Source organism: Anolis sagrei, chromosome X, assembly GCF_037176765.1.
Source record: "Anolis sagrei isolate rAnoSag1 chromosome X, rAnoSag1.mat, whole genome shotgun sequence".
NCBI classification, from domain to species: Eukaryota; Metazoa; Chordata; class Lepidosauria; order Squamata; family Dactyloidae; genus Anolis; species Anolis sagrei.
This window is the reverse complement of record NC_090034.1, coordinates 41,761,815-41,787,439: the sequence shown is the minus strand read 5'-3', so window position 1 is coordinate 41,787,439 and position 25,625 is coordinate 41,761,815. Positions and strand designations below refer to the sequence as shown.

Genomic DNA, 25,625 nt, shown 5'->3' with positions numbered 1-25,625 from the left:
TGGTACAGGATTCAATGAATCATCTACTGCTTTGAGTCCACTTTGGGGAGATAGAGCGGGGAAGTAAATAATAATAATAATAATAATTATTATTATTATTGAAACATTTTGTTTCAGACAGACTACAAGCAGAGACATAACACCGTTGCTCAGATGATTCATTGGAACTTGTGCCACAAATACCATCTGCCTGCGACAAAGAACTGGTGGGATCACAAGCCTGAAAAAGTTACTGAAAATGAACACGTCACACTACTCTGGGACTTCCGAATTCAGGCAGACAGTGTTTGGAGCACAATACTCCTAACCTCACAATCGTGTTAAAAAACCAAGTATGGATCATCGATGTTGCAATCCCAGGTGACAGCAGGGTTGAAGAGAAACAACTGGAAAAGGTGACACGATATGAGGATGTAAAGATCTAACTGCAAAGGCTCTGGCACAAGCCAGTAAAGGTGGTCGGCACACTGGGTGCAGTGCCTAAAGACTTTGGCCTGCACATAAACACAATCGGCGCTGACAAAATTACCATATGCCAGCTGCAGAAGGCCACCTTACTGGAATATGCATGCATTATTTGCCAACACATCACACAGTCCTAGACACTTGGAAAGTGTCCGACATACAACAGCCAGCAGAGTGATCTTGCCTGCTGTGGCCTCATCTTGTTGTGTTTCTAATAATAATAATAATAATAATAATAATAATAATAATAATAATAATAACTGCATGCATCATTCGAAAATACATCACAAAGTCCTAGATGCTTGGGAAGTGTTTGACTTGTGATTTTGTGATACAAAATCCAGCATATTTATCTCGTTTGCTGTGACATACTATGTTTTTGAAAAAAAAAATAACACTGACAAAATGCAACTGAAACAATAGTTCAGTTCATGACATTGGGCAGCGTATAAGACTTGCTAATAAATACTTCAGTTTTTGTATTTCTGACTTTCTTTTGCTTCAAGTAAAAGCATATCTTGGTTTCATTTTGGAGATGCTGGCTTTTTGTGACATTCCTTTGGATTTAGGGGGAGATGGTGTTTATCTAAAGCTTTCAAGGTGTCCCTAAGACAGATTCTTAGGAAGAACTCTAAGGAACTTAAGATCACAGCCATTAAATGGCTTCGCAGAGGGTGCAACATCAACTTCCTTCATTTATTAACAACTTTTTGAAGATGCCAATACACCCTAAGAGCTATATGCACTTAGGCCCTCCCTGCAAGGATGAGGAATTAAGGTTAAGGAAGTGTTTAAAAATCTTACTGTGCATCCACTTTTGAGTAGGTCTCTGGCAATTCCGCAGGAAAATCAAACTTTAAATAGGCCAGAGAGAATCTTAGAAGTTGCCCTCAGACTCTAAATAAGGACGCAGTCCAAAAAATGGTACCCACTACCCCCCAGAGACTAGGTAACAAGGAACATTTCCCCCACCACTCAAGCCCTAAGGAAAATGCCTCACAACTGCCAGCAGAGCCCAACTTCCTCCAACTTAACTCAGTGGCCCCGCTAGGTAGATATGAGCAAACAGCCCCACAGCTCCTGTACCCAAGGGAACAATAATTAGAGCTCTTCTCCCATGACATTCACAATTCTGTCCTATTATACTTAAGAGAATCATCAGAAGAACTTGATGGGAGCCAAGCAATACAATACTGACTAGCTCAGCAAGAACTTCTATCCCCTACCCCCCCCCTACCCCCAACCGTAAGATCCCATATTTCCTATCCACCAGCCCAATAGTCCCGTCCTCTTTTCTTCTCAGTCCAATAGACCTCTATCCCCTATTCCTCAGCCCAATAGCCCCCGATTCCCCAATTCCTATATGAAAAGCCTCCTGCCCTCTGACCCCCAGCCTGTTAAGCCCCTCACCCCCTACCCCACAGCCTACTGGCCCCTTTTCCCCACTTAAATACCCCCTTGTCCTCTTCCTTCCAGTCTAATATCTCCCTACACCTTACCCCCCAACCCTATAGCCCCCTACTCCTCAAACCCCAACTAAATAGCTCCCTCCCCCATCTCACTCAGTCCAACAGTCCTCCTCCTCCTATCCCCCAGGCCAATAGCTTTCTTTCCCCTACCCAACAGCCCAATCGCCCTTCACCCTCTCCTTATCCCCCAGACTAACAGCCCTCTACCCTTTACCCTTCAATCCATGAGCCCCCCCCCCCATTTCCTATTCCCCAGCCCAACAGCCTTTGTGCCTCTGTCCCTCAGTCCAACCACAGCCTAAGGACAGGAAGAGAGATCAGACAGAGGATGAAGGGAGTTCCAGTGGCGAGGGGGGCTCTATAGAAACCATATTGGGGAGAGGGAGATGCAGGAAAAGGAGATCAAATGTGTTAATTCAGCCTAGAGAATGTGAGAGAGAATTGGTAGTTCCAAAACGACTTCCAAAATGGTCTCCTGGCATGGTGAATTTGGGTAACTAGGATGGCGGTCCTTCCGGGTTAAGGATGGTGCTGTTGAGTGCCAGGTCTGTGAATGAGAAAACTGTAATCATCCCGAACTTGATTCTGGATGGGAGTGCAGACCTGACATGCACAACCTGGTTGGATGAGACAGGGGGGTCAATCTTACCCACCTCTATCCACCAGGCTACTCTGTGCAGCATCAACCAAGATCCGGAGGGCAGGGAGGCAAGGTTGCAGTGGTGTATAGGGATTCCATCTTCTTGACCAGATGCCCCATCCCACAGACATCCTCATTTGAATGCGTCCACCTGAGGGTAGGAGACCGGGACAGAATCGCGATACTTGTAGTGTACTGACCACCTCACAACACTACAACATCCCTACCTGAGCTAGCCAGGGTGATCTCGGGCCTGTTTGGAGTCCAAACAGCTTATAGTGCTGGCGGACTTCAATGTTCATGCAGAGACCTCCCTGTTGGGAGTGGCTCAGGACTTCATGATAACCATGGCAACCGTGGGGTTTCTGGCCCTATTCACAATGCTGGACATACATTGGACTTGGTGTTCTGTCAGGGATGGGAGGAAGGTGGTGGCGTGGAGGAACTCTTTTTAGTCCCACTGCCATGGACCGACCACTACTGGTCAAGTTTAGACTCACTGCACTCGCTAACCTCTGCAGAAGTGGAGGGCCCATTAAGATGGTCCGCCCCAGGAGGCTTATGGATCCAGAAGGATTCCTGACGGCTCTTGGGGAAATTCCCACCACTGACGTAGGTGATTTGTTGATGCCCTGGTCGCTCTCGGTAACAGGGAGATGACCAGGGCAATAGACACAATCGCTCCAGAGCGACCCCTCTTGAGTAGCAGAGCTAAACCGGCCCCTGGGTTCAATGAGGAGCTGGCAACGATGAAGCGAACGAAGGAGTCGTCTAGGGGGTGTGTGGCGGAAATCTTGCAGCGAGTCAGACTGAACACGGGCATGCACATATGCAAGGGCGTACTCTGCGGCATTGAAGGCTGCAAGTAAATTTCACATTGCGGCGAACATTGAGTCTGCGAGGAATTATCCAGCTGAGCTGTTTCGAATGGTCAAAGATTTGTTGAACCCTGCCACCTGTGATGGGGTCCTTGTCCCTTCAACAGTTCACTGCGAGGCATTTGTTCGGTTCTTCTCAGATAAAATCACTCTGATTCGCTCCGACCTAGACGCCACAGTTACTGCAGTCTCTGAAGATGTAGCGAGAGCACCTGCTTGTCCAGTTTTAATGGATTCATTTCAATTTGTGCAACCTGAGGACGTTGACAAGATTCTTGGAGAGGCGAGGGTGACCACATGCATCCTGGATCCCTGCCCATCCTGGCCGATAAAGGAAGCCAGAGGGGGTTTGGCCGAGTGGGTAAAGGTGGTGATTAATGTCTCCCTTCGAGAAGGCAAAATACCAGCCAGCTTAAAACAAGCTGTGATAAAACCGCTGTTGAAAAAGCCATTACTGGACCCCACTGATTTGAAGAACTTTCTGCCAGTTTCCAATCTCCCCTTTTTGGGCAAAGTCTTGGAATGTGTGGTTACCTCGTAGCTCCGGGGGTTCTTGGACAAGACTGACTATCTGGATCCGTTGCAGTCTGGTATCAGACCAGGTCATGGAACCGAGACAGCCATGGTCGCCTTAGCGGATGATCTCTGCAGAGAGCTCGACAGGAGGAGTGTGCCCCTGTTGGTTCTCCTGGACCTCTCAGTGGCCTTCGATACTGTAGGCCACGGTATCCTTCTGGGTTGCCTTGCAGGGATGGGTCTTGGAGGTACTGTTCTGCAGTGGCTCCAGTCCTTCTTGGAGGCCGTACCCAGAAAGTGTTGCTGGGGGACTCCTGCTCGGACCCATACCCATTGTCCTGTGGGGTGCCGCAGGGCTCAGTATTGTCCCCCATTGTGTTTAACATCTACATGAAACCGTTGGGTGAGATCATCCAGAGTTTTGGAGTCCGATGCCATCTGTAAGCAAATGACGCTCAACTCTATCACTCGTTTTCACCAGATGCTAAGGAGGCTGTCCAAGTCCTGAACTGGTACCTGGCTGCTGTAACGGTCTGAATGAGGGTGAGCAAATTAAAGTTGAATCCAGACAAGACAGAGGTCCTCCTGGTCAGTCGCAAGGCCGAACAGGGTATAGGGTTACAGCCTGTGCTGGGCGGGGTTACACTCCCCTTGAAGGCACAGGTTCACAGCTTGGGAGTTCTCCTGGACTCATTGCTGAGCCTTGAATCCCAGGTTATGGCGGTGGCCAGGGGAGCTTTCGCACAATTAAAACTTGTGCACCTGCTGCGCCCAAACTTTGGGAAGCCAGACTTTGCCACAGTGGTCCACGCTCTTGTTACGTCCAGGATAGACTACTGAAACACACTCTACATGGGGTTGCCTTTGAAGACTGCTCGGAAGCTTCAAATAGTCCAACGAGAGGCAGCCAGGTTAATAACTGGGGTAGCATACAGTGAGCATACAACTCCCATGTTAGGCCAGCTCCACTGGCTGCCAGGTTGCTACCGGGCACAATTCAAAGTGCTGGCTTTGGCCTATAAACAGCCCCGGCCCAATTTACCTGTCCCAATGCATCTCCCCCTATGAACTACTGCGGAGATTAAGATCCTCCGAGGAGGCCCTGCTCTCCTTCAAGCCATTGTCACAGGCGCGATTGGCGAGGACGAGAGAGAGGGCCTTTTTAGTGATTGCCCCCTGACTATGGAACTCCCTTTCTGGTGAGATCGGATCGGCCCCCTCCCTCCTGTCCTTCAGAAGGATGGTAAAAACTTGGCTGTGGGACCAAGCTTTTGGGACAGTGCAATAAAGCAGCATTAGGAAACCTTACCAGGTAAATTAGATTAGATGCAGATGATCAAGATGGTTTTAAACAGTGTATTTTAATGAGACAAATGTTTTAAATGTTTATGTATGCATATAATGAATTCTCGTCCCAGATTGAATGTTTGCCCTATATATGCTATGCTCTGCCCTGAGTCCTCTTCGGGGTGAGAAGAGCGGAATATAAATGTTTTAAATAAATAAATTTAACATGAGTTTTGACCCTTGGAGCAGAAAGCCAGGTTCTTTTGAGGATCAAACACATATAGGGGAAATAGGCTTGGTTGATTAGTTATTTAAAAGAAGGCAGAAGAGGAGCATCTGATGTTTGGAGTAAATATGGTAGAGATGGATGGCCCAGCTCCTTTTAATTTGGTACTCTTTTTATGATTCAAAAATAGATGAACCCCTTTTTGCCACTCCCAATTGGGAGAGATCTGAGTTAGGAGTAGGCAAAGTGTGGCCCACTGGCCGCGCGTCTCCCGCCCCCCAATATCTTACAAATTATTTCTGTGCCTCAGGAGCCTCCAGGAATGATGATTTTGGATTAAAAACATGCCAAAAACAAAATGTTGGGTTCCACCCCTGACTGCACAAGTCTCCAGCCCTCAATGAGTAGTTAGCCTAGATAGAATTAGAGTGAGGGATTCCTTCCCCAAATTCCTATGCATGCCTATCTTAGAAGGGATTTTATCTCACTCTTCCTTCTTGCCACTATCTCCTTCTCCTTTGAATATTTAGCAATGTGATATCTGTGAAGGATGAGAGAACTTCCTCTTTAAAGGTATTTTAATTGCCCTGGCTTTATTGCCCTGTTTTGGCCATGTGGTCATTCTCCATTTTTGGCCTCTCTCCTCCTTTGTTTCCTTTGAGTAAGGATGCATCTTGCCTTTCTCCAGGCAAGATGTAGCTGCATGGATATTTTCTTTTCTTTATTCTCTTTTACCTTTCTTAGAAGATGGCTTAGTAAACTAGTTAGCTCCAAGAACCTTTTCTATCTAGAATAGATTTCTTTTGACTTCAATAAACATATATTTTGGAACCTATGAAGTTGTGGCTTCTGCAATCCTATGCCATCCTGCTGAATGGAGACTAATCCTTGTTCACTGCACGTAAGCTTCTGCTGGTTATGAACTGTGCTTCTGGCACTCTGCTATATTTTTGTGGAATCACCCCAAGTGAGGGTTATACAGGGTGCAGCAGCATAACTTCCTTTTTTCAAAACTTAATAAAACCCATTGTATGAATCAGAATTTTTTATATAATGTAGGCGCATACCTAAAGTTTTGTTTTACGTAGTTTTGAAGAACAAATGAGGTAGGTGACGTCCCCCATTCTCCATACACTGAGTAAACCGATTTCTGCCGTTTGTCATGACTCTTGCCAGCATAGCAGATGTTATGTTGGCAATTTCTTCCTGGATGTTGGTCTTCAAATCTTGTAGGGTCCTTGGACGGTTCACATAAACACGGGATTTTAAAAAAAAAACCCATAGAAAAAAATCACAAGAGGCCAAATCTGGAGAGCGGGCAGGCCACTCCAAATCCCCCCTAATTGAGATGAGGCGCTTTGTGAAGTGTTCCTTCAAAACAGCCATCGATGCTCTTGAAGTGTATGCAGTTGCATCGTCTTGTTGGAACCAAATGTTCCCTAGGTCCAACCCATCTAGCCGTGGGGAAAAAAATCCTGTAACATGTTTACATACCATTCCAAATTCACTGTCACTGCAACTTCATTTTCCTCAAAGAGCCAGGGACCAATCATTCCAACTGAGGAAATTGCACACCACACTATGATTTTAGGTTAATGCAAAGGCCTTTGAAGCAATTCCTGAGGATTGCTGTCAACCCAGTAGCGCATGTTTTGTTTGTTGATGGATCCACACAAATGAAAATTTTAAAAAAATAGCGTTCTCAGGAATGACTTCGAGAAGAACCTCACACGCATTCCTCCAAGAATTGAAGTCACATTCAGAAAGTTCCTGCACAATCGCCATCTTGTAAGGATGGAAATGAAGATCCATCATGAAGAATTCTCCTCACAGAACGATCAGAAAGTCCAAGGGCAGATGCATGTTTGCGCGCAGAATGCCATGGTGATCGCAACATTGAAGCTCTCACTGCCTCAATGTTCTCAGGTGATCTAATGGGCCGAGGGACGCCAGTTCTTAGTCTTGTCGCACTTGCAGTTCGGCTGAATGTAGTGACCCACGTCACAATTGATTTCCGGTCCGGGACAGGGGCCAATGGGGCTAAATTAAAGCGATTCCGAAACTTGCGATCACAGAACATCCGCTCGAAAAGTAGGCTTCAACGGTAAAAGCACGCTCCTCACTGTTCCAACGCATGATGGCGACTGAACTGTGTCAGGACAAAACTTTATACTCCCGCCTCTCGAACGAGACCACTAGCGCTCTGCTACGTCTTCAACCGACTGAATGGCACTTATTTTAAAAAAGGAAGTTATGCCGCCGCACCCTGTATTTGAGCCTAACAGCTCTGATTCCCATGACAAATCAGTTTTTTCACATTTTTCACATTTCTTTTCTGTTTTTAATGTAATTTTATTCAACAAAAACAGACCAACAAAGCTACAAGCAACCCAATTATAAAACACCCACAAAAACAAAACCATACAAATGCTTTTTCTTAATAAGAAATCAACTACAACAAATACAACATAACTATGACTATCACTGTCCCCTACTACTAAACATATACTACACATATAATGACAGTGCCTACTCTATGAGCCTCGCATATTCTGAAGCTGTCATGGACTGCAGTGGGTGCTGGGGTATTGGTGCAGACCTCTGGTTAAAGCTGACAGACTTACCGCCACATTTATTTCAGTGCTTCGTTTGCGATCACCTCATAGGGCCAATGGCAAATTGCATAGAACCATTGAGTTGGAAGAGACCATAGGGGCCAACACCATGCCATGCAGATATATACAATCAAAGTACTCCTGACAGATGGCCATCCTGCTTCCCTTTCAAACAATCTGAAACCAGTTATCCTTTTCACAAAATAAATCCAGCCCTACAAATGAAAACCAACTTATTAGGCCGTCGGAATGTTTTCCAGGTCTTCTTTATCACATATTATATTCATGGCCTTAAGGGAATTAAAAAAAACCCAATAAACTCTAATAATTCAAAAGCGTTTAAATTATGTGATTCAAGAAAGTCTTCAGGAAACGAATTAAGCAGAAGTTTCTGAGTACTGAATATTGAGATGCTTATTGAAAAGGCCACATTCTTACTCACCTGGAAAGCATCACGGGATCTTCTGCACATGTTAGAGAGACACTAAATTCTGGCAAACTGTTGTCAGATGGAATTTGGGACTGTGCAGCTGAAGACGGTGTTAATGTTAAGTTGTCTTCATCCTCCATGTTTACTCCTGCCTTACTGATTTCGTTCTGGAAAGTGCACCGATTCCAGGTCTCGAGGTCCAAAGCGACTGTACTGGAAGCGCATTTTGGAGACTCGAGAGACTGAGGCGACGTTACTGTGCTCATGTGAGAAAAGGAATCTGTGTCTGAAGACATAAAAAATGCAGGGTCTGCCATGGAGTCTGGTGATAAAGAGACTCTCTCTGCCATCCCATAGCAGCTGTGCAAAGGAAGTCCTGGGTTCTGCTGGCCTGGTTTCATATGCAGTGTGGGGTCAAGGGTCAGGATCTGTAATACAACAAACAGAGACACACTCCCTGGGAAAGAACATTTTGTCTTGCTACAAAGACAGACAACATGGAAACCACATGGTGTTAGGTAATATAGGTTGAACATCCCTTATCCAGAATTCCAAAATACTCCATACTCATTTTCCATCGGTGGCTGATGCTTTCTGATGGCTCAATATATAGAAACATTGTTTCATCTACAAAATTACTAAAAATTGTGTATATAAAACTAGCTTCAGGCTATGTGTGCAAGGTGCATATGAAATACAAGTGTATAGACTTAGGTCTCATCTCCAAGACACCTATTATGCATAAGCACGTATTCCAAAATCTGAAAAAATCTAGAACATGAAGCACCTCTGGTCCCAAACATTTGGATAAGGGATACTCAACATGGTCAATGGGTCAGCAAATGAAGAGAGGAAAGGACGATGATAAAGAGCAGCCCTAAGGGGACATGGGTGGATTATGAAGGACCAAGCCTCCTTCTGAAGCTCAATAGTGCAACCATATTATTTTACTACAAAGAAAAGCCTCCTATAGAAGGAGATAACATTGGTCTGTGTGTTTTTGTTCTTTTTATCACTTTGGGCTACTGGTGCTGGGTCAAGGTGCTGCTGCTAAGTTACTCTGCTACAGGTTTATGGGGAGGGTTATTAAGCCCACTCACCCAACATTTTCATCTACTCTGTGCAGGGTCTTTGAATAGTTCTCAGATCCAGGGGAGGCATCCTAAGATCTAATCGTTGGCCATGCTTTCCCCTTTCAATATTTCCGCTGTTCCGTTTTTGTTATTCAGTTGGGAGCCCAAAAAGGAAGAGAAAAGGTACAATTATAGCATTGGAAGAGACCACATGGGCCAACTAGTCCAACCCCCTGCCATGCAGGAAAAGCACAATCAAAACACCCCTGACAGATGGCCATCCAGCCTCTGTTATCGTTCTTCAAGGAAGGAGCTTTCACCACACTCTAAGGCAGAAAGTTCCACTGTTGAACAGCTCTTACAGTCAGGAAAGTCATGTCTGTTAATCACCATCAGCAATAGATCTTTCCCAACCAAAACGTTGGCAGTTCGAGCTCGGGTCGAGGTGAACACCTGACTTTCAGCCTAGCTTACTGTCCACCTACGCAGTTTGAAAACAGGTGTGAGCTGTGAGTAGAGAAATTAGGCACCGCTTAAGCGGTATGGCACCATAAAAAGCCAGCGATCAAAGAACAAGGAGGAAAGTCTTTGATCAAAAGGCTCGTCATCATAGAGGATGGAGCGACACCACCTCCTTTGGCCGGAATCAAGCATAACCTCCAGGACGCTGAAGTTGAAAAAATGCCGACACATACCTGTTTCTGTCTGTCCTGTATGTCTACCGGCATTTAATGTTTGCCATGTATGTGTTCTGTGATCCACCCTGAGTCCCCTTCGGGTGAGAAGGGCGGAATATAAATGCTATAAATAAACTGGTCCACCGCGCAGAAAAGGACAGAATCATAGAATCATAAGAGTTGGAAGAGACCTCGTGGGCCATCCAGTCACATTCAAAGCTTTCTCTACCCTCACTGTTCCCCAAAAACCAATGAAAAAAATTACTGCAGACTAAGTCATTTTAGGGTTCTAACCAGGCTATCCCAAGGAGCAGATGGGCTTTACATTTCATGGATTTTGGTGGGCTTGAGGGGTTAGGTTTAGCAATACAGAGGTTTCTCGGAAACAGATAAAGCTTTGGGATAAAGCTTGGGCTTGGTACCACTTGAGATCAGAAGGCCGCACATAGACCTCTAGTCATAACTTAGATCACTGAATTATACTTGGTTCTGGAGTTTCTACAGCAAAGAGGAACCACTAGTTTTTTGTCAAATAAATCATGTTGGACAGTTGTGCTAACAGATCATTGAGGTATGTAAAAAAAATTGTCTTATCCTCCTGATTTTATCAAAGAACAGGGGGTGGGGGCTCAGGCTCAGGTACAGTGAAAACTTTCAGAGCGTACAATATATTCTGCTCTTCCGAAAGGCACACTCCTTGGGCTTGTGTCATAAGAGAACCTCACTGTGTTTCGGAGTCTGAGGCATTAAGACCAGTAATATGAGGAAACACTGAAGGCTTCCAACATAATACATAAGAGGTTTAAAAAGAAACATATCAATCATTACCTCGGGGGGATGTGTTGATTGCAGCGGGGAGAAGTTCCAATCTACAAGCTGTTTGCCTTCCCTTTGTTTCTTATGATAAATATCCTTTAAGGATGATGGCTTCATTTCATCAGCAGAAGACTAAATAAAAGCAATTATGATTACTTTTGTTACAAGCAAAAACACATACAGTGGACCCCCAACTTAAGATAATCCCAACTTAAGAGTGTTTTGAGTTAAGAGCCATTGCTCACCCACATTTTGTTTGTCATAAGAACAGCATTTTTAGTTAAGAGCTAGTGTCAAAGCGTTTTTAGTTAAGTGCTAGCGCCAAAGGTAGCACTAGCACGAGTACAGGGCTTTAGGGATTCAAGGGAGCAGCCTCCGTGCTTCATGCTCTTGTCTGCTTTGGGAGATTGCTGTCCTCTTTGAGGAACTTTGGGTTAGTTGGTTTTGTATGTGTTTTTATTACTGGTATGTTTGGCTTCATGAAGAGACAGGGAGGCTGGAATGAGAGCAGTACGTAGAAAAGCATGCTTCTGCCTTTTCACTTTGTGGTTTGTGCTTCCTTGCCACAATGTTGTGCTTCTACCATTTTAAAGTTGATCTTTCTTTTTTATTGTTCCATGTGAATGTGCATTTGCACATTAGTTGTTATTTATAAAGTACATTTTCTTATTTAAAAACACGCTGGAACAAATTACGAGTAATAGAATTACAACAGGAAAATTTACTTTGAGATAAGAGAAATTTGAGCTAAGAGCTCAGTCACTCAAGGTACCACTGTATACACATAACACAAAGTTACCAAAGAGAACATATATCTGAGGGAAAAATGAACTTTAGTGTCCACCAAAATCTCCAAATGAGTTCTACAAAGTATGTGTTCAGTGTGGTTTGTCATTGTACTTCCAATTATACAGTAGTTCTAGCTGTGAACATGGAGCAGCATGTGCCCAATAGAATATCTGCACATCTGCATGGATCCAGTTGTTGTTATTGTCAGAAATATTAAAAATTAACTAGGTATTTTTAATTACAAAAATGTGAGTCAAACACTGAAACGATTAAATTGATACCATGGCTCAGCAAAAGCTGCAATTCAATATAAGCAGGTGTGCCTGTAGCTTAGTAGCCCTCAGTCTGAGAGAGGTCTCTGCATGTTTCGCCTTCAAAACAAGTGATACTTTTAGAAGGAGCAAAACAATAATTCTTAAATTAGGTGAGACTACACTAAATGCATGAATGACTTTAAAAACAGCTGGTGGAGGCCCACAGAATGGGGCTTTAACAATTTCTCCTCACCCACTGCTGTGCTCCCAAATACAGATCAGGGCCCAGGGCCCTGCTATTTGCTTTATAAAAGCCACTCACACAATTGTGAATTGTTTGCCTTATCGAACCTGGCCCTTAAAAGCAGCTGAAATGTGCACTGTTTACTAATTTACATCAGGTCTAGTTGACAATAAATACACTGGAGCAAAATTTGTGGTACATTATTAGCTGTCACATATGTATTTATATATCCATGAGGAAAGAATGTTTTCCATATATGACTAGGGAAATGAACTACTGTGTTCCTGTAATTCTCAAGTGAAAACTATTGTTCCAAAACACGATTGCCAAAGAAAAGAAAATCAAAGTAATAATTTTCTTCTCATTTCAAGCACTGCAACCAATTTAGGACCAGCTACGTAAACATAATAATATGGTAAATCACAGGTGACAAAGCTCTCTTTTTTCTTTTTGCTTTCAAAAAGTCTGTTATAAGTCACAATGCTATTATTTGAAACAATCTTCCCTTGTTTTTTGTTTTGTTTTTTACTTTTTGGGATTAAATACAGCAAACACTGGCTGCTTTCCTCTCTTTACGATCAATGTTTAACAAAAGCCATCTATCCTTACTTAGCCTTTTGAACTTTCTTTTCCACCAGTGTCAAATAGTGTAATTCGAGCCCAATTGTCAAGAGTGACAGAACAGAAATTTTTGAGCATCTATCAATCCATCAATGCAAATGGAGAGAAAAGATACCTGCTCAGAGGACACCTGTGTTGGCAACATACTAAATTCATTCCTGAAGTTTTCAGGCAAACTGTGATACATCTCCTTCTCATCTAGTTTCCAGTAAGTAAATCCTAAAGAATAAAATGTTTCAAAGTTGATTTCTGTATTTGAAAAGAGCTATGAAGCCCAACACATTTTCCCCATTATGCATGCACAATCATAATCTTATGAAAACTCTTGTCTGAAATTTTGCACTTCCAAGCTTCTGTAGTAACAAGGTTTGACATGAAATAATGTTAAAGAAAAGCTATTTGACATTGCAGAGAACTCTGGAGAAACTAGCCTCCAGAAAGTAGTAAGAATATTTGTACTTAGCCATATGTTAGCATCCTTCAAAATCTCTTCTTCTTGTACTCCCTCTTCTAACAGGTACAGTAATACACAAAGTGTATTCATCCTTTGCACCTCTCACTGTTTAATTTTCACTGCAGGTATATTTTTTTTCTGGATTGTTCCTCCTAACATTTAAAACCATCCAAGCAACTACAATATACTGTGCCATGTGAAAACAAAATAGTACACAACAATAATCATGCTAAGGAGCCCCTGGTGGCACAGTGGGTTAAACTCTTGTGCCGGCAGGACTGAAGACTGACAGGTCACAGGTTCGAATATGGGGAGAGTGCAGATGAGCTCTCTCTGTCAGCTCCTGCTCCCCATGCGGGGACATGAGAGAAGCCTCCCACAAGGATAGTAAAGTATCAAAACATTCGGGCGTCCCCTGGGCAACGTCTTTGCAGATGGCCAATTCTCTCACACTAGAAGCAACTTGTAGTTTCTCAAGTCCCTCCTGACACACACAAAAAATCATGCTGAACTTTTACATAAGACTTCAATGTGGTAATACAAACAGTAAATAACAACAAAAGTAAAATATTAACAGTTGACTATACCTGAAGTATCAGACACTAAAGAATTTTGGCTTCCATCTGGTTGACTGAGGTAAAAAGTATAAGACGGTGGAACAGCAGCAAGATGATTAGTCTATAATACCACAGAAGGGGGGAACCAAAGATTTATAGACCAATGAATACATTAAAACATTGTCAGTTTTATAGCATGCAAAATAGCAATATTGAAAATGTCTCTAGTTATGGCTGGTAACGCAAAGTTATCAAGATCCAGTAATAACATAATGCTACATATGTCTATCCAGAATGAAGTCCCATTGAATTCCGTGGTGCTAATTCCCCATTAACAGCCCTTTTGCAATATGCCATTACAGCACTAGGATTCCACTGCAATTGCCATGGTCCCACCTTATGGAATCTCAGAGATTGTAGTAAAGGGAAAGGTATTTAAAATGCTCAACCACAGAACTATTGTTCCTCCTTAAACTACAAAAACCATGCTTTCATAGAATGTTTCCATGGCAGTCAAAGCAGAATTATAGCGCTATAATTGGGTAGAGAAAGCCCTAACTGTGTAAGGCTGCATTGTTTAAGTCATATACAAAAGTACTCAAACAGTTCCTGACCAGGCACAGAATCTACAGCACCATGCAAACAATTCCATGCATTCAAGGAGTTTCCAAAGCATGCAAATTTTGATTAGCAGAACATCAGGCCATGTGGCAGTCTAGCATTGACAATAGAGAGGATTTCAAACCCTGTCTACAACAAAGGGTGAGGAAGAGACTCTCTCTGCTGTCCACATGAGGTGTGGGGGAAGCTGAAGGCACTGCTGAGCATAACCAACCCAGGCACAGCTCAGCAAAGGCCCTTTGGGCCTCAGGGAGCCAGGCAGCACAGTCTATGAATCTTTAATCATATACAATTACCACTGAGTTCAATGGGTTGAACTGCTCAGTAAATAGACATGCAACTGTTGAACAAATTAAGTACAAATTAAGTAGTCTGTTGAATTAGAATACTGAACTTTATTTGCAAAAGGAATATCTGAGGAATGGAATTTACATTTTCATGCATTAATGTCTGCATTTGCTCTTTTCCTTGCACAGAATGCACATCATCTTCTTCCATATTTGTCCTTTTTAGCTGATTCTGTTTCATTTTTTGAGCCCATGATGTTAATGGTTTACTGCAGGAAGGGAAAAGAAAACAAAGAGAGAGAAAACAATGTCTTTACAGTATTGAAGTCATATTTACATATCTGCTTCTTGTTATAATCTCAAAGATTCTAGATTGAACTCCCTTTGCCTGTGTGCACTGTTAGAGGGCCAAGGGAGGAAATTTGGACACCAAATTTATTTTCCACATTGAAACTTGCAGTAGATGTTTAAGACCAAAACACTTTGTTTCCAAAATACTAAGATTTGTTTCCTCATCCCCAAATTATATGTGGGGTTGGTTGGGACTTGGACTTGAGTTCCTCACTTAGTAGTCTTCTCCAGAACACAAGCAAACTGAATGAAGTTTGAAAGGGAAATTGCAGTATGTTGATATACTATAATAATCAAAAGAAAGCAAGGAGGAGCCACAGACAGATCACTGTGAAGCAACTGCCTCCAGATTTCCAGATCAAGACCAAAAATGCTTCATCAAACTTAAGATAAAATTAATCAGTTTGTGTTAGTCTCAAAACAATACATCTCATAGTTATGTGAGGGAGGATACATTCTTAGATGCCACAACAGTAGAGCACTAGTAATTGCAGAGAGACTGAAAATCTATCAAAAGGGCAAGCTGAGAATGGGCAACAAACAAATGCCTATATAAATAGTATTATGACTTCACAGGACTACAAGATTAGCCCCCCTGGGTAAGCCCATGCAGGTAGAATGTACCATGCCTCCAGTGTTTCCTGGAGGCCAAAACATATTTCTCATGCATGGTCTTTTAAAATGGCATTGGGGGGAGGGGGTGTTAGCCCACTGGAGGAAAACCCTGCCAGCCTACCACACCGGAGAGCTTAAGAAACACAGCATTATGTCTTTAATTCTCCAACCAAGACCAAAAGAAACAGTGGATCTTTTTTTCCAGCCTTGAGATGACTTGTAGGATTGAAGGAATCTTTGGACAATGCTAAGCAGTAGCAGTCCAACATATTTTAACAATGAGCAGGGGACACAACTCGTTGGGGAATGGGCACAACTTATTATGTTTTCTATGCAGGAAGTCCTAGATTTAATTACTGGCATCTTGAGATAGGACTGGGGGGAAATCTGCCTGAAACCCTGGAAAACAGTCCAGCTGCTACAGAACACTCTCACTGCTAGTTGCTTCATTTGGAAATACATTTCTGGGAACACCATATTTTCTACAGATGTTCAGTGTAGCGTAACAATGAGAAAACACACACTATCAGGTTTTTGACATGCACAGAAATTAACAATGTTTCTGCCGGTCTAATAAGACACAAGTCTGAGGATTTTTCAGGAGACAAACAAGGTGTTTCGATTTGTTAGTATCACCTTGCATGAGTAACAGCATTTCAGGTTAAAATCTAAGAGAATCCAATGCATGTCAAATGACAGGTGCATATAAGAAACCCAGCTACCTTTACGAATAAGACAGCATGTTAGTAACAGCGTACAGGTGCAGAGAACTGGACATATTCAAAACTTACTAATTCTAAAGAGAAGTCTAATGACCCAAGGTCTGCCACTTACCCGTTTGTTTTTCCACACTGACCTTCATTAATATTAGACACAAGTTCAGCAGGAAAACCTGTATCGTCATTCTTTACTATAGTTGTTTGTGTGCTCTCTCTTTTATTAGGAATAGTAGTTGTAACTAAATCCTCCTGTGCTGCTGATGCACTGCCTTGGCCTTTGGTAATCTCCTCTGTATTTTCCATGCCCATCTGAACGTCTTTATATTTGTTAGGGCTCAGTTCCGCAGCAGAACAGGTGCCATACCCGCTGCTCGTGGAAACACTATTTGCAAGGCACTCCTGATGTTCGGCCGAAGCTTCTGGCTGACTCTCAGAGCTGCTAGATTTGAGCTGGCTGGCAAGGAGCTCATTTTCTTCAAATGTTTTGGACTGCAACCCCATCTGACTTTCTAATGAGGAGAAACTGTTCCTAAGTTTGACTGGAGAGTTTTGATTGGTGCACGAACACACATTCTGGCTTTGCAATTTCACCAAGTGTCTGATTTCATTCTGTATGCGCTGCAAAGAGAAGTGTAAAGCATCTTTTGAAAAAAGGGAAATCTCAGATCTTGTACAAACAGAATCAACTTTGGTTATTTTCACTGTAGCTCCCATACAATCTTTCAATGTACAGACATAACATGCGGAAATGTGTTATGAGACACAAATGAAAATCCAAAGAGCTGTTCCACTTTCACTATTGAGACACATGCATGTGCACATTCAGTGTTGCTTGGTTAAGACTATATTAGGAGTCTAATGCAGTCTTGTAGATACAAAAAAAGTGACAACCTACCACCATCCCAGACATACATAAGTGAAACAAAGAAACTTGAGGATTATAGTCTGGAAAGCTCCCATGTTCAGAAGGAATTATTATGTACTTCCAAAATTGATCTAACTACTTCATCACACTAGAGAATGAATCCACTTTAAATCTGGTTTCTGCCTCCTGCGGAATTCTGGGGTTTGTAATTTAATGAGGCTGTTAAAGGCTCCTCCCTAAACTACAAGCCCCAGAATTCTGCAGGGGGCAGCAGCTGGACTTAAAGTGGATTCATTCTCTAGTGTGATCAGATCCTAATAATATAGGAATATTGTTAAAGGCATGATGTCCAACTTTTTCAATATGGCATTTCAAGAAAGTTTGTGGGCAAAACCTGGAAGGATATAAAACCACTAGCCATTCCCAGTGTACTCTGGCCACTTGCTCCAAATGTACTGAACTCACAAATACATAGATTTTAGATTCCTATCCTATATTCTAACTTTTTCCCTCTGGAGTTGAGGCTTAGCAGCTGCAAGAAAGAAACATTTTGGAAACCTATAAAAAGAAACCACATACCTCTGATTGGATCCTAAATAAACTCATAATCAGTGATCACTTGATATTTATATAATGTGATTCTAAACATGCTAAATTGAAATTAAGACCTACCAAGTTCAACAAGGCTTATTTAATAATAAGGTTGCAGGTTTTAACCTAAGGAGTTTTGTGAAACTTGGAAAACAGAAGCCTTTGGCAAAAGCATAACTGCCTATGTTTAAGAACCATGCGAAGTAATTTTGGTATTCACAGGATCTACTTAAATATGAAGTATTATAGTCTAAATTTTCTTGACTAAGCACTATAATTTTAAAAAGTCACATACCCAGATTTATAGAAATCAGTGAAGAATAAATAAAAAACATTCAATTTTCAGCCTGATCAATATATGGAAGAAATCATGATTACTTAGTTAGCAGTATATTGCCACAAATTATACAAATATTTAAATTTTGCAAAAGCTGAAAATATAGAAGCACCCTCTGATCCCAAGAAATACTGATCATGAATAGTACTTTTCAGGATGATGCACATGAACTTCAGTAGATTTGTAAAGCAATTGCCAAATTTCAAACGGTACATAGAATTAGTTCTAAAAACAAACAACCCTGGCAAGCATCGCTTAGTAACAATCAGACCCCTCCACAGCAACACCATATTGATCATAGATGTCTACACATAAAGAAAGAAGAGCATGAATGACAAAAGGTGAGAAACAGAAAGGAAGGAAGGAGGAAACAGGAAAGGGAAAGAACAAAAAAGAACAATACCTCTGTTATTTGTTTCAGTTTCAGGAACTGTTGCTTACTATTAATGGAGAGGGCCATCAGGAAAGGGAAGTGAGAAACAGTAACCAAAAGGTTGTAAATATTAAAATTTACCAAATATATACATTTCAAATGTATCAATCCACTTTCACATATAGAATGAGACTTAAGACTTTGATTTCACAATAAAATATTCATGAAATTATAATTTCTAAGGAAAGGTAACTAAGGCTGAGATCCTGCATTAACAGATGTAGCTACGATGATGCAGCTTCATCATGACAGCTGCTTCTGCCAATGCTACCCCATAAAAATCTACCTCTTAAGACAAGTAGTAGCCCATCTGAAAGGTTTACAAGGGCCCGAACTTCTGGGTATAGGGAAATGACTGTGGAATTCTCTGTTATGGGATGCACTTAGACAAGGAGCTGAAGAGACCCTTCAGGATCCAGATGCAGCTGCATGCCTCCATGTGTTCCACAATCAGGAGAATGCAGCAGTTGTCATTTTTTAGTGTCTGATCTGCAGTGACACTTTAAGCCTGGCTTAAAGTGTCATAATATTGAACAGGATACCAACTTATCAATGGCAAATAAGTGTTCACTTGTTACAATCAAAATTGGAAACATTCTAAGTATCTGGTAATCTAGAGAGCAAAGGTGTTTGCGGCCTACGTGTATGAATTTTAGATGCCTTATTTCTAATGCAGACCCCACACTGACAAAACCAAAATAGTTTTTCAGCCATGACTACAGTAGCAGCTGCACAATGCTGAACTGTATAAATTCCATATAGTTCAACCCAAATACGGAGTGTGCTAATTTGGGGACAGATCTTCTATGAGTAGTTTCAGCTGAACTCTTTCTCTCAAGTAAAACCTACACAACTATTTGAAATCTGAGCGAACCTACAAGATTCAGAGATGAGAAATTTTCTACTGCAAAGAGGTGGTTCTGACCAATAAAACCCTATATGACCCGGGACAGAGTGACCTGAAGAACTACATCCACCGCCCCCACCCCCACCCACAATGGGCCTGCTCAAGCTTTAAGATCTTTAGGTAAGTGCTTCCCTCAGTTCCACCAACCTCACAGTAATATTCACAAGAACACAAGAGACAACCTTCACTGCAGCCACTCCAGAGCCCCTCTCTCAGGGAGAAGAGGAAAGCTTCCTCTTGCTGTCCTTTGACAGGTAAGTGGTGATCTTTTTATTCCAGCAAGTGTTGGGGAAACCGATCACTGGATTCATTTAATGTTTGAAATTGTTCATTTTTATAGACAGTTTAATATTATTTTAAACTTAATGCTTGCTTATTTGTAGCTATGTGTAATTTTATTTCAATTTCTTAAATAATCTGCCTTGATTCTCAGTCTTAGGGAAAAGGGGGGTACAAATAAAGTGATTGACTGATGCTATTAAGCATTCTGGGAATGAAAGGTATTGTTACAGCTTATAATGAACACAGTTGTGCATTTCTCCTATAGCACGTACACAGAAACAGAGCACACAATCACACAATAGTCAGGACTAATGTTCATACGCAAAACACCAAATCATAATAGATTGAGCAGTGATTTCCGATGGTCATGGGAGTTTCCCAGCGCATACGCCAGCCAGCGAATGCTCCATGTACAATTAAGCACAAGAGAATCATAAAGCACCCAATACAATTCTCCTTGTTTTCTTAACTTGGGGAAGAACATCAAAATCAACAGAGGGGCAGAACATTGATTCACAACAGGTACAAACATATTCTGGGAATCCAGGAAAGTGACATGCTTTCTAAAAATCCAGACTCCACCCAGCCAACCTGCCTCATTCATGTCCTTAGAAAATAGTATCACAACAACAACAAAAACATATTTTTGCACTGTAATTATTCAGTTGTCTGAATTTAAGACTGTATGATATGAAAGCTTTGATATACAGAGCTATTTTCAACAAATGAACTGGTGTCCTGGAAGGAACATTCCCACCCCTAGCAGCAGCCCATGCCTTCCTAGAGATACCCATCTCACACATTCAACAACCACTGCTTTAGTTTACTGAGGCCATTCAACTAAAGTACTTACATGGATTTGATGATGGAACACTTTTTGCTGGGCAAGCATCTGTTCTTGGCATTGCTTCTCCACCAGTCTGAACAATCGTAACCACCTGGTCTATTAAAGAGAGACAAAATAACATTACCCTGTCAGTTTTAATTAGTTTTATCAGTTCAGAGGGAACAGCTTAAGTCATACAATGAGGATCTCAAGCCACATTTTATACAAGTGTGCTTTGAGACAAAAAGTGCCTCTATACAAAACAATTTTTAAAGTGAATAAAACACTTACTGCAATATTTGGACACTTATGTCTTCATGATAAAAAAAAATACTTCAACACCCATAAGTTAAAAAGAAGCCCAATTCCTTTACTGACTCAACATATTAAGTGTATGGTGGAGCCACAGTCAGCCTTAAGCTGAATATGGATTTTCCAACATCATTGGCTTACTACATGCTAATGTATGAGATATCCAGTCTATTCCAGGCATAGGCAAACTTCTGCCCTCCAAGTGTTTTGGATTTTAACTCCCATAATTCCTAACAGCCAGTAAGCTGGCTAGGATTTCTGGGAGTTGAAGTGTAAAACAACTGGAGGGCCAGAGTTTGCCCATGCCTGGTCTACTCCATATCTACTACTCTAAAGTTATCATGGTGCTCTTGGCTACACATTCATACATTGCATAACCCGGAAGCCTGATATGATGGGCTGGTGAGCCAGTCTGTAGAGGCACCATGATGTAGCACCAATATGACACTACAGATCACGTCCATGGCAAATCACATTTGTCCCACACAGAACATCACAGCAAAAGTGTCAAGACTCATATACATTTTGAGAACAGACTGGTTTTATCAGATTATGTAAATCCAAAGCTTTTGCCATTATTGATAAAACAGTTTTAAAGCCCAAACTGTTGCATACTTCACAGTTCTTCAGTATTTCCAAGTCTCCACAGTTTTGAGTGTCTTGCATAAAGGAAGTCAACAGACCAGCCTCAGAAGGTATTACAGAAGGGCCTGTTTTCCCTGAAAGGCCAGCAACAGCATTTGGGCTGGACAATGGACTGCTTCTAGGGAAGAAAAGTACATGAATTCTTGCTCAAATATTGAATTCTATGTCAAAGACAGAACAAAACAATCTTTGTAATGCAGTACAAAACCCACTTTGATTAGAAGACAAGATGGAACAAACCACAGGAAAAAAATACTTGTCAACACAGCTGAAGAATTTCCAGTTCTAAAAAAAATGTTGTTAAATCTAGTAGAAATGCCTTATGAACTTATGGCATTGCGTATCATTACTGATTTCTTTTTGATAGGATTAGCTTATGAAGACTAAGAAAAATAAAATAAACAATCACTCTTGCCTTCATAGACATCATTAAAAACATCAATGATAAGAAACTTTATTTTATTTAAAAAGTCAGATCTGTTGAAGCCCTGAATGGCACTAAGAAATTCTTTAAATAAATATTCTGTAGAAACCATCACATTTACCTGGTATTAACTAAGTGATAACCAACACTCTTGTGTGCATTTTTGGTATTGGTGTTCACAGAAGAGGCCTCTTGCTCGATTTTTACCAAGCTGATGTTTTCCATATCTCATTCTTGAAAATTCTGTGGTTATCCTTTTAAACAAAAAATAATAATACAAGATGGGATGTCACTGTTAAAGACATAGAATCTATGTTACAGTATTTTCAAAACCTAAAATTTCAGAAGAGTATGTTCTAAGCTGTAAAATGCATCCTGCAATACATGTGATGTAAAAATTAAGCACCCCTTGATCCATGGTGGATTACTGCTTCACATTTTAGAAAATCCACTCACCAGAAATATGAACTTATTTAATTTGCATCCTGCCTTCCTCCCAGCATGGCAGCCAAAGGGGGCTCGCCGCTTAGATGAAAACAGAGCAAAAACACAATGAAATTCTTATCAAGGAATTCAGCAGCACTGCCTTACGACACAGTAGATCAGGCACAGGAAGCATGTGGCCCTTCAGGAGTTGGATTTTATGCCATCAGTCTTCAGAACTGGCTATGATGTATGGGAGTTAAAATCCAACAACATCTCAAAGGACACATTGAGCTCTACCAAATCATCTTGAATAGCCAACATTTTCAGGAACAATGTATACATTCTGAAAATTCAGATTCATGCACACAAGCAACATCCCAGCTACATGCCCTTCTACTGTGTTCATTATACCAATGTGACTGGATCCAACAAGAACTCCACATTCTCAACAAATGGTGCATCTACACTGCATTTAGTTCAGTTTCTCAAGTTGGTATTGAAGAAAGTGGTTTCACTGCACATATGATTACATTAAAAAAATCCTGGAACCAGTTTGAGGCCCAGCGAGTGATTACACAGAGATCTGATGTGCATTAAAGGCTTTGCATGCTTTTGTGGGGGTTTGTTGCCTGGCTGCCACTGTTTAAAGTCAGCTTTGAAATGCATTAAATGGTCAGTGTAGATGGGGCCAAAGAGGAATTCTCAGCTATTAAGAATCCATACTGAAAAGTCAGGAGGTAGCAATCTTTCACTATATTATGCCTGACCTACTTCTTCCTTTCCACAATTTCTTGTGCATGAATTATTTGTATGACAACCTTGCTCTCCTAACACTCTTAATATAACACTTCCTTTCAAAAATACTCAGCCCCTCCTCAAAAATCTGACTAGATACACGCAATACCACAAAATATAAAGCTTAAAAAATCAAAACACCTATCAAATAGTAACACTGTATTTACCCAGTAACAACAAGTTATCAACAGCAAGACATCCGAAGACTGTTTTATTACATGGATTACAGAAAATCATATTTGATTTTCTACTTTCATAAAATAACACAACAGCAAACAAAACAGCAGTAATGATGACATGGTCCACTTTCATGCAAGAGATAACAAATTGTCAAATAATTTATTGGATAGTCTAGAATAATGGGAGTTATGGTGAGATGATAGATTATTCATCTTTAGCTATTATAAGCCGCAACAGAGAGAAAGAAACTGGAAGGGATTTGGGAACTGGGTTTCTGTGAATTTTCCAGACTGTATGGCCATGTTCCAGAAGCATTTTCTCCTGACGTTTGGGAACATGGCCATACAGCCCGGAAAACTCACAGAAACCCTGTCATTCCGGCCATGAAAGCTTTCGACAACACGTCGATTTAGGAACATTTGGAAGAAAACTCAGATGCATAAAATATTACTTTTAAGGAGGTAGGGAGAGAAAGCACTACGATGCAACTAAGATATGACAGGCAGTCTCCAACTTGTAGGCATCCAACTTACATGCGACTCATAGTTAAGGACAGGGATAGGACAATAGGAAGTGAGATAAATTCTATCCCCAGGAAAGGAAATTCACTCCTGGAAATGAATTTTGAAAATTCCCAGAAGCCCTTATGGTTGTTTAGGGCAGGAGGTTGCTTAGGGCTTCTAGGAGCAAAGGTCCACAACGCTGCAAAAAGCCAAAGCATGTAGATAGAATCCAACCACAAAGCAACCGTCTCCCAAGTGTTTTGGGCTGACAATTTCCATAGTTCAAAACTGACAAAAAAGTCATGGAGGAGGATGGATGCTGAGGTTCAAAACTGACAAAAGGTCCACAGTTACTTATGTCTGGTATGAAGATAAACACTGCAGTAATGCTGACTGGAAATACAGATAACAGCAATTCCCAGAACATGGATTCCCTCAGTGAAGCACAAGATCCAATCCTCAAAGCCGATTTTCCTTTTTAACTCCCTAATGGTTCAGTACCTAATGGCTGAACCATTTCACTACACCATTTCATTATTATTATTATTATTATTAATATACCCCCTTTTCTCTCTGAAAGCTGCGAACAGTGCTAAAAACAATACAAAACCTAAACACTATTAACACTAAAACAGAATGAAACCTAGTCCTTTTTAAACACAAATTAAATCCCCTAAAACCCATTTAAAACATACAAAACACCACAAATGTTCCGTCTCACTATTATTATCATTATTATGATTTATATGCCACTTTTTCTCTCTTAAGGGCGCCTCAAAGCAGTAAGCAGTGCTAAGCACTGGACAATATCAAACCCAAAGACGATGAACACTCAAAAAAGAATAAAACCAAACACGATTTAAAAATAAGTCAACCTCTATTTGAAATGCATGAAACACCACAAATGGACCCTTTGACTCTTGCCATTGCCCTCCATCAGGTCCACCAGAAGGAGGTTGTGGGGTCTGGTTCTCATTCAACCCAGAAAAAAAATTGGCCCGAGTCTGAAGCCCCAAACGCAGCAATAACAAGCCTATCTTCCTCTCAGGGTTTTCCTCATTGCCCCTTTCCTCACGCTTCACCCTGATTGGCCCCTTTCAAGACGTTGGCCGCCAAATTGAGCCCCGATTGGCTCAAAGGGCTGTCACTCCGCTCTTTGGGGGCGTGCCCCTGAGTGGAACTGAGGGCGCAGAGGGCCCTTCTCTTCGCCGACCCAGCGCCAAACCGCGCTGCTTCCCAGGTCCGTCCTCCGCCTTACCTGCATGGCGGCCCTGGGGCCTTCCGGCGGAGAGAGCCGCCTTCCGCCTTTGGGGCCAGCCGCAGACTGTCAACAAGCTCCTCTCCCGCCTCAGGATTGGCGGTTGAGATTCGAAGCGCTTCGAGGCAGACGCGAAAGGCTCGCTGAGCCTCGGCGCTTGAGTGGGGATTGGCTGCCTCGGGGCCCCACTCGGTGCCGCGATTGGCTGCCGGGACGAGGAAAAAGGAGGAGCGGTTC

General features: G+C 41.8%; 1 protein-coding gene across 4 annotated transcripts in view; it reads right to left on the bottom strand.

Annotated features, from left to right (window-relative positions):
- MPHOSPH9 (M-phase phosphoprotein 9) overlaps positions 1 to 25,563 on the bottom strand; it is a 51,722-nt gene extending 26,159 nt beyond the window's left edge. For 2 of the 4 annotated variants that reach the window (XM_060785512.2, XM_060785515.2), the window contains exons 1-10: positions 25,389 to 25,563; positions 22,348 to 22,480; positions 21,773 to 21,920; positions 20,873 to 20,962; positions 16,720 to 17,222; positions 15,065 to 15,188; positions 14,042 to 14,132; positions 13,116 to 13,219; positions 11,105 to 11,224; positions 8,539 to 8,954 (exon numbers count right to left, since the gene is read on the bottom strand). In XM_060785512.2, the coding sequence (XP_060641495.2) occupies positions 8,539 to 8,954; positions 11,105 to 11,224; positions 13,116 to 13,219; positions 14,042 to 14,132; positions 15,065 to 15,188; positions 16,720 to 17,222; positions 20,873 to 20,962; positions 21,773 to 21,920; positions 22,348 to 22,451 (1,700 nt within the window). In that variant the 5' untranslated portion in view covers positions 22,452 to 22,480; positions 25,389 to 25,563. Of the gene's footprint in view, positions 1 to 8,538; positions 8,955 to 11,104; positions 11,225 to 13,115; positions 13,220 to 14,041; positions 14,133 to 15,064; positions 15,189 to 16,719; positions 17,223 to 20,872; positions 20,963 to 21,772; positions 21,921 to 22,347; positions 22,481 to 25,005; positions 25,278 to 25,388 lie in introns of those variants that run through there. The other 2 variants (XM_060785514.2, XM_060785513.2) reach the window with 2 other exon arrangements.
- Positions 25,564 to 25,625: the final 62 nt, after the last annotated feature.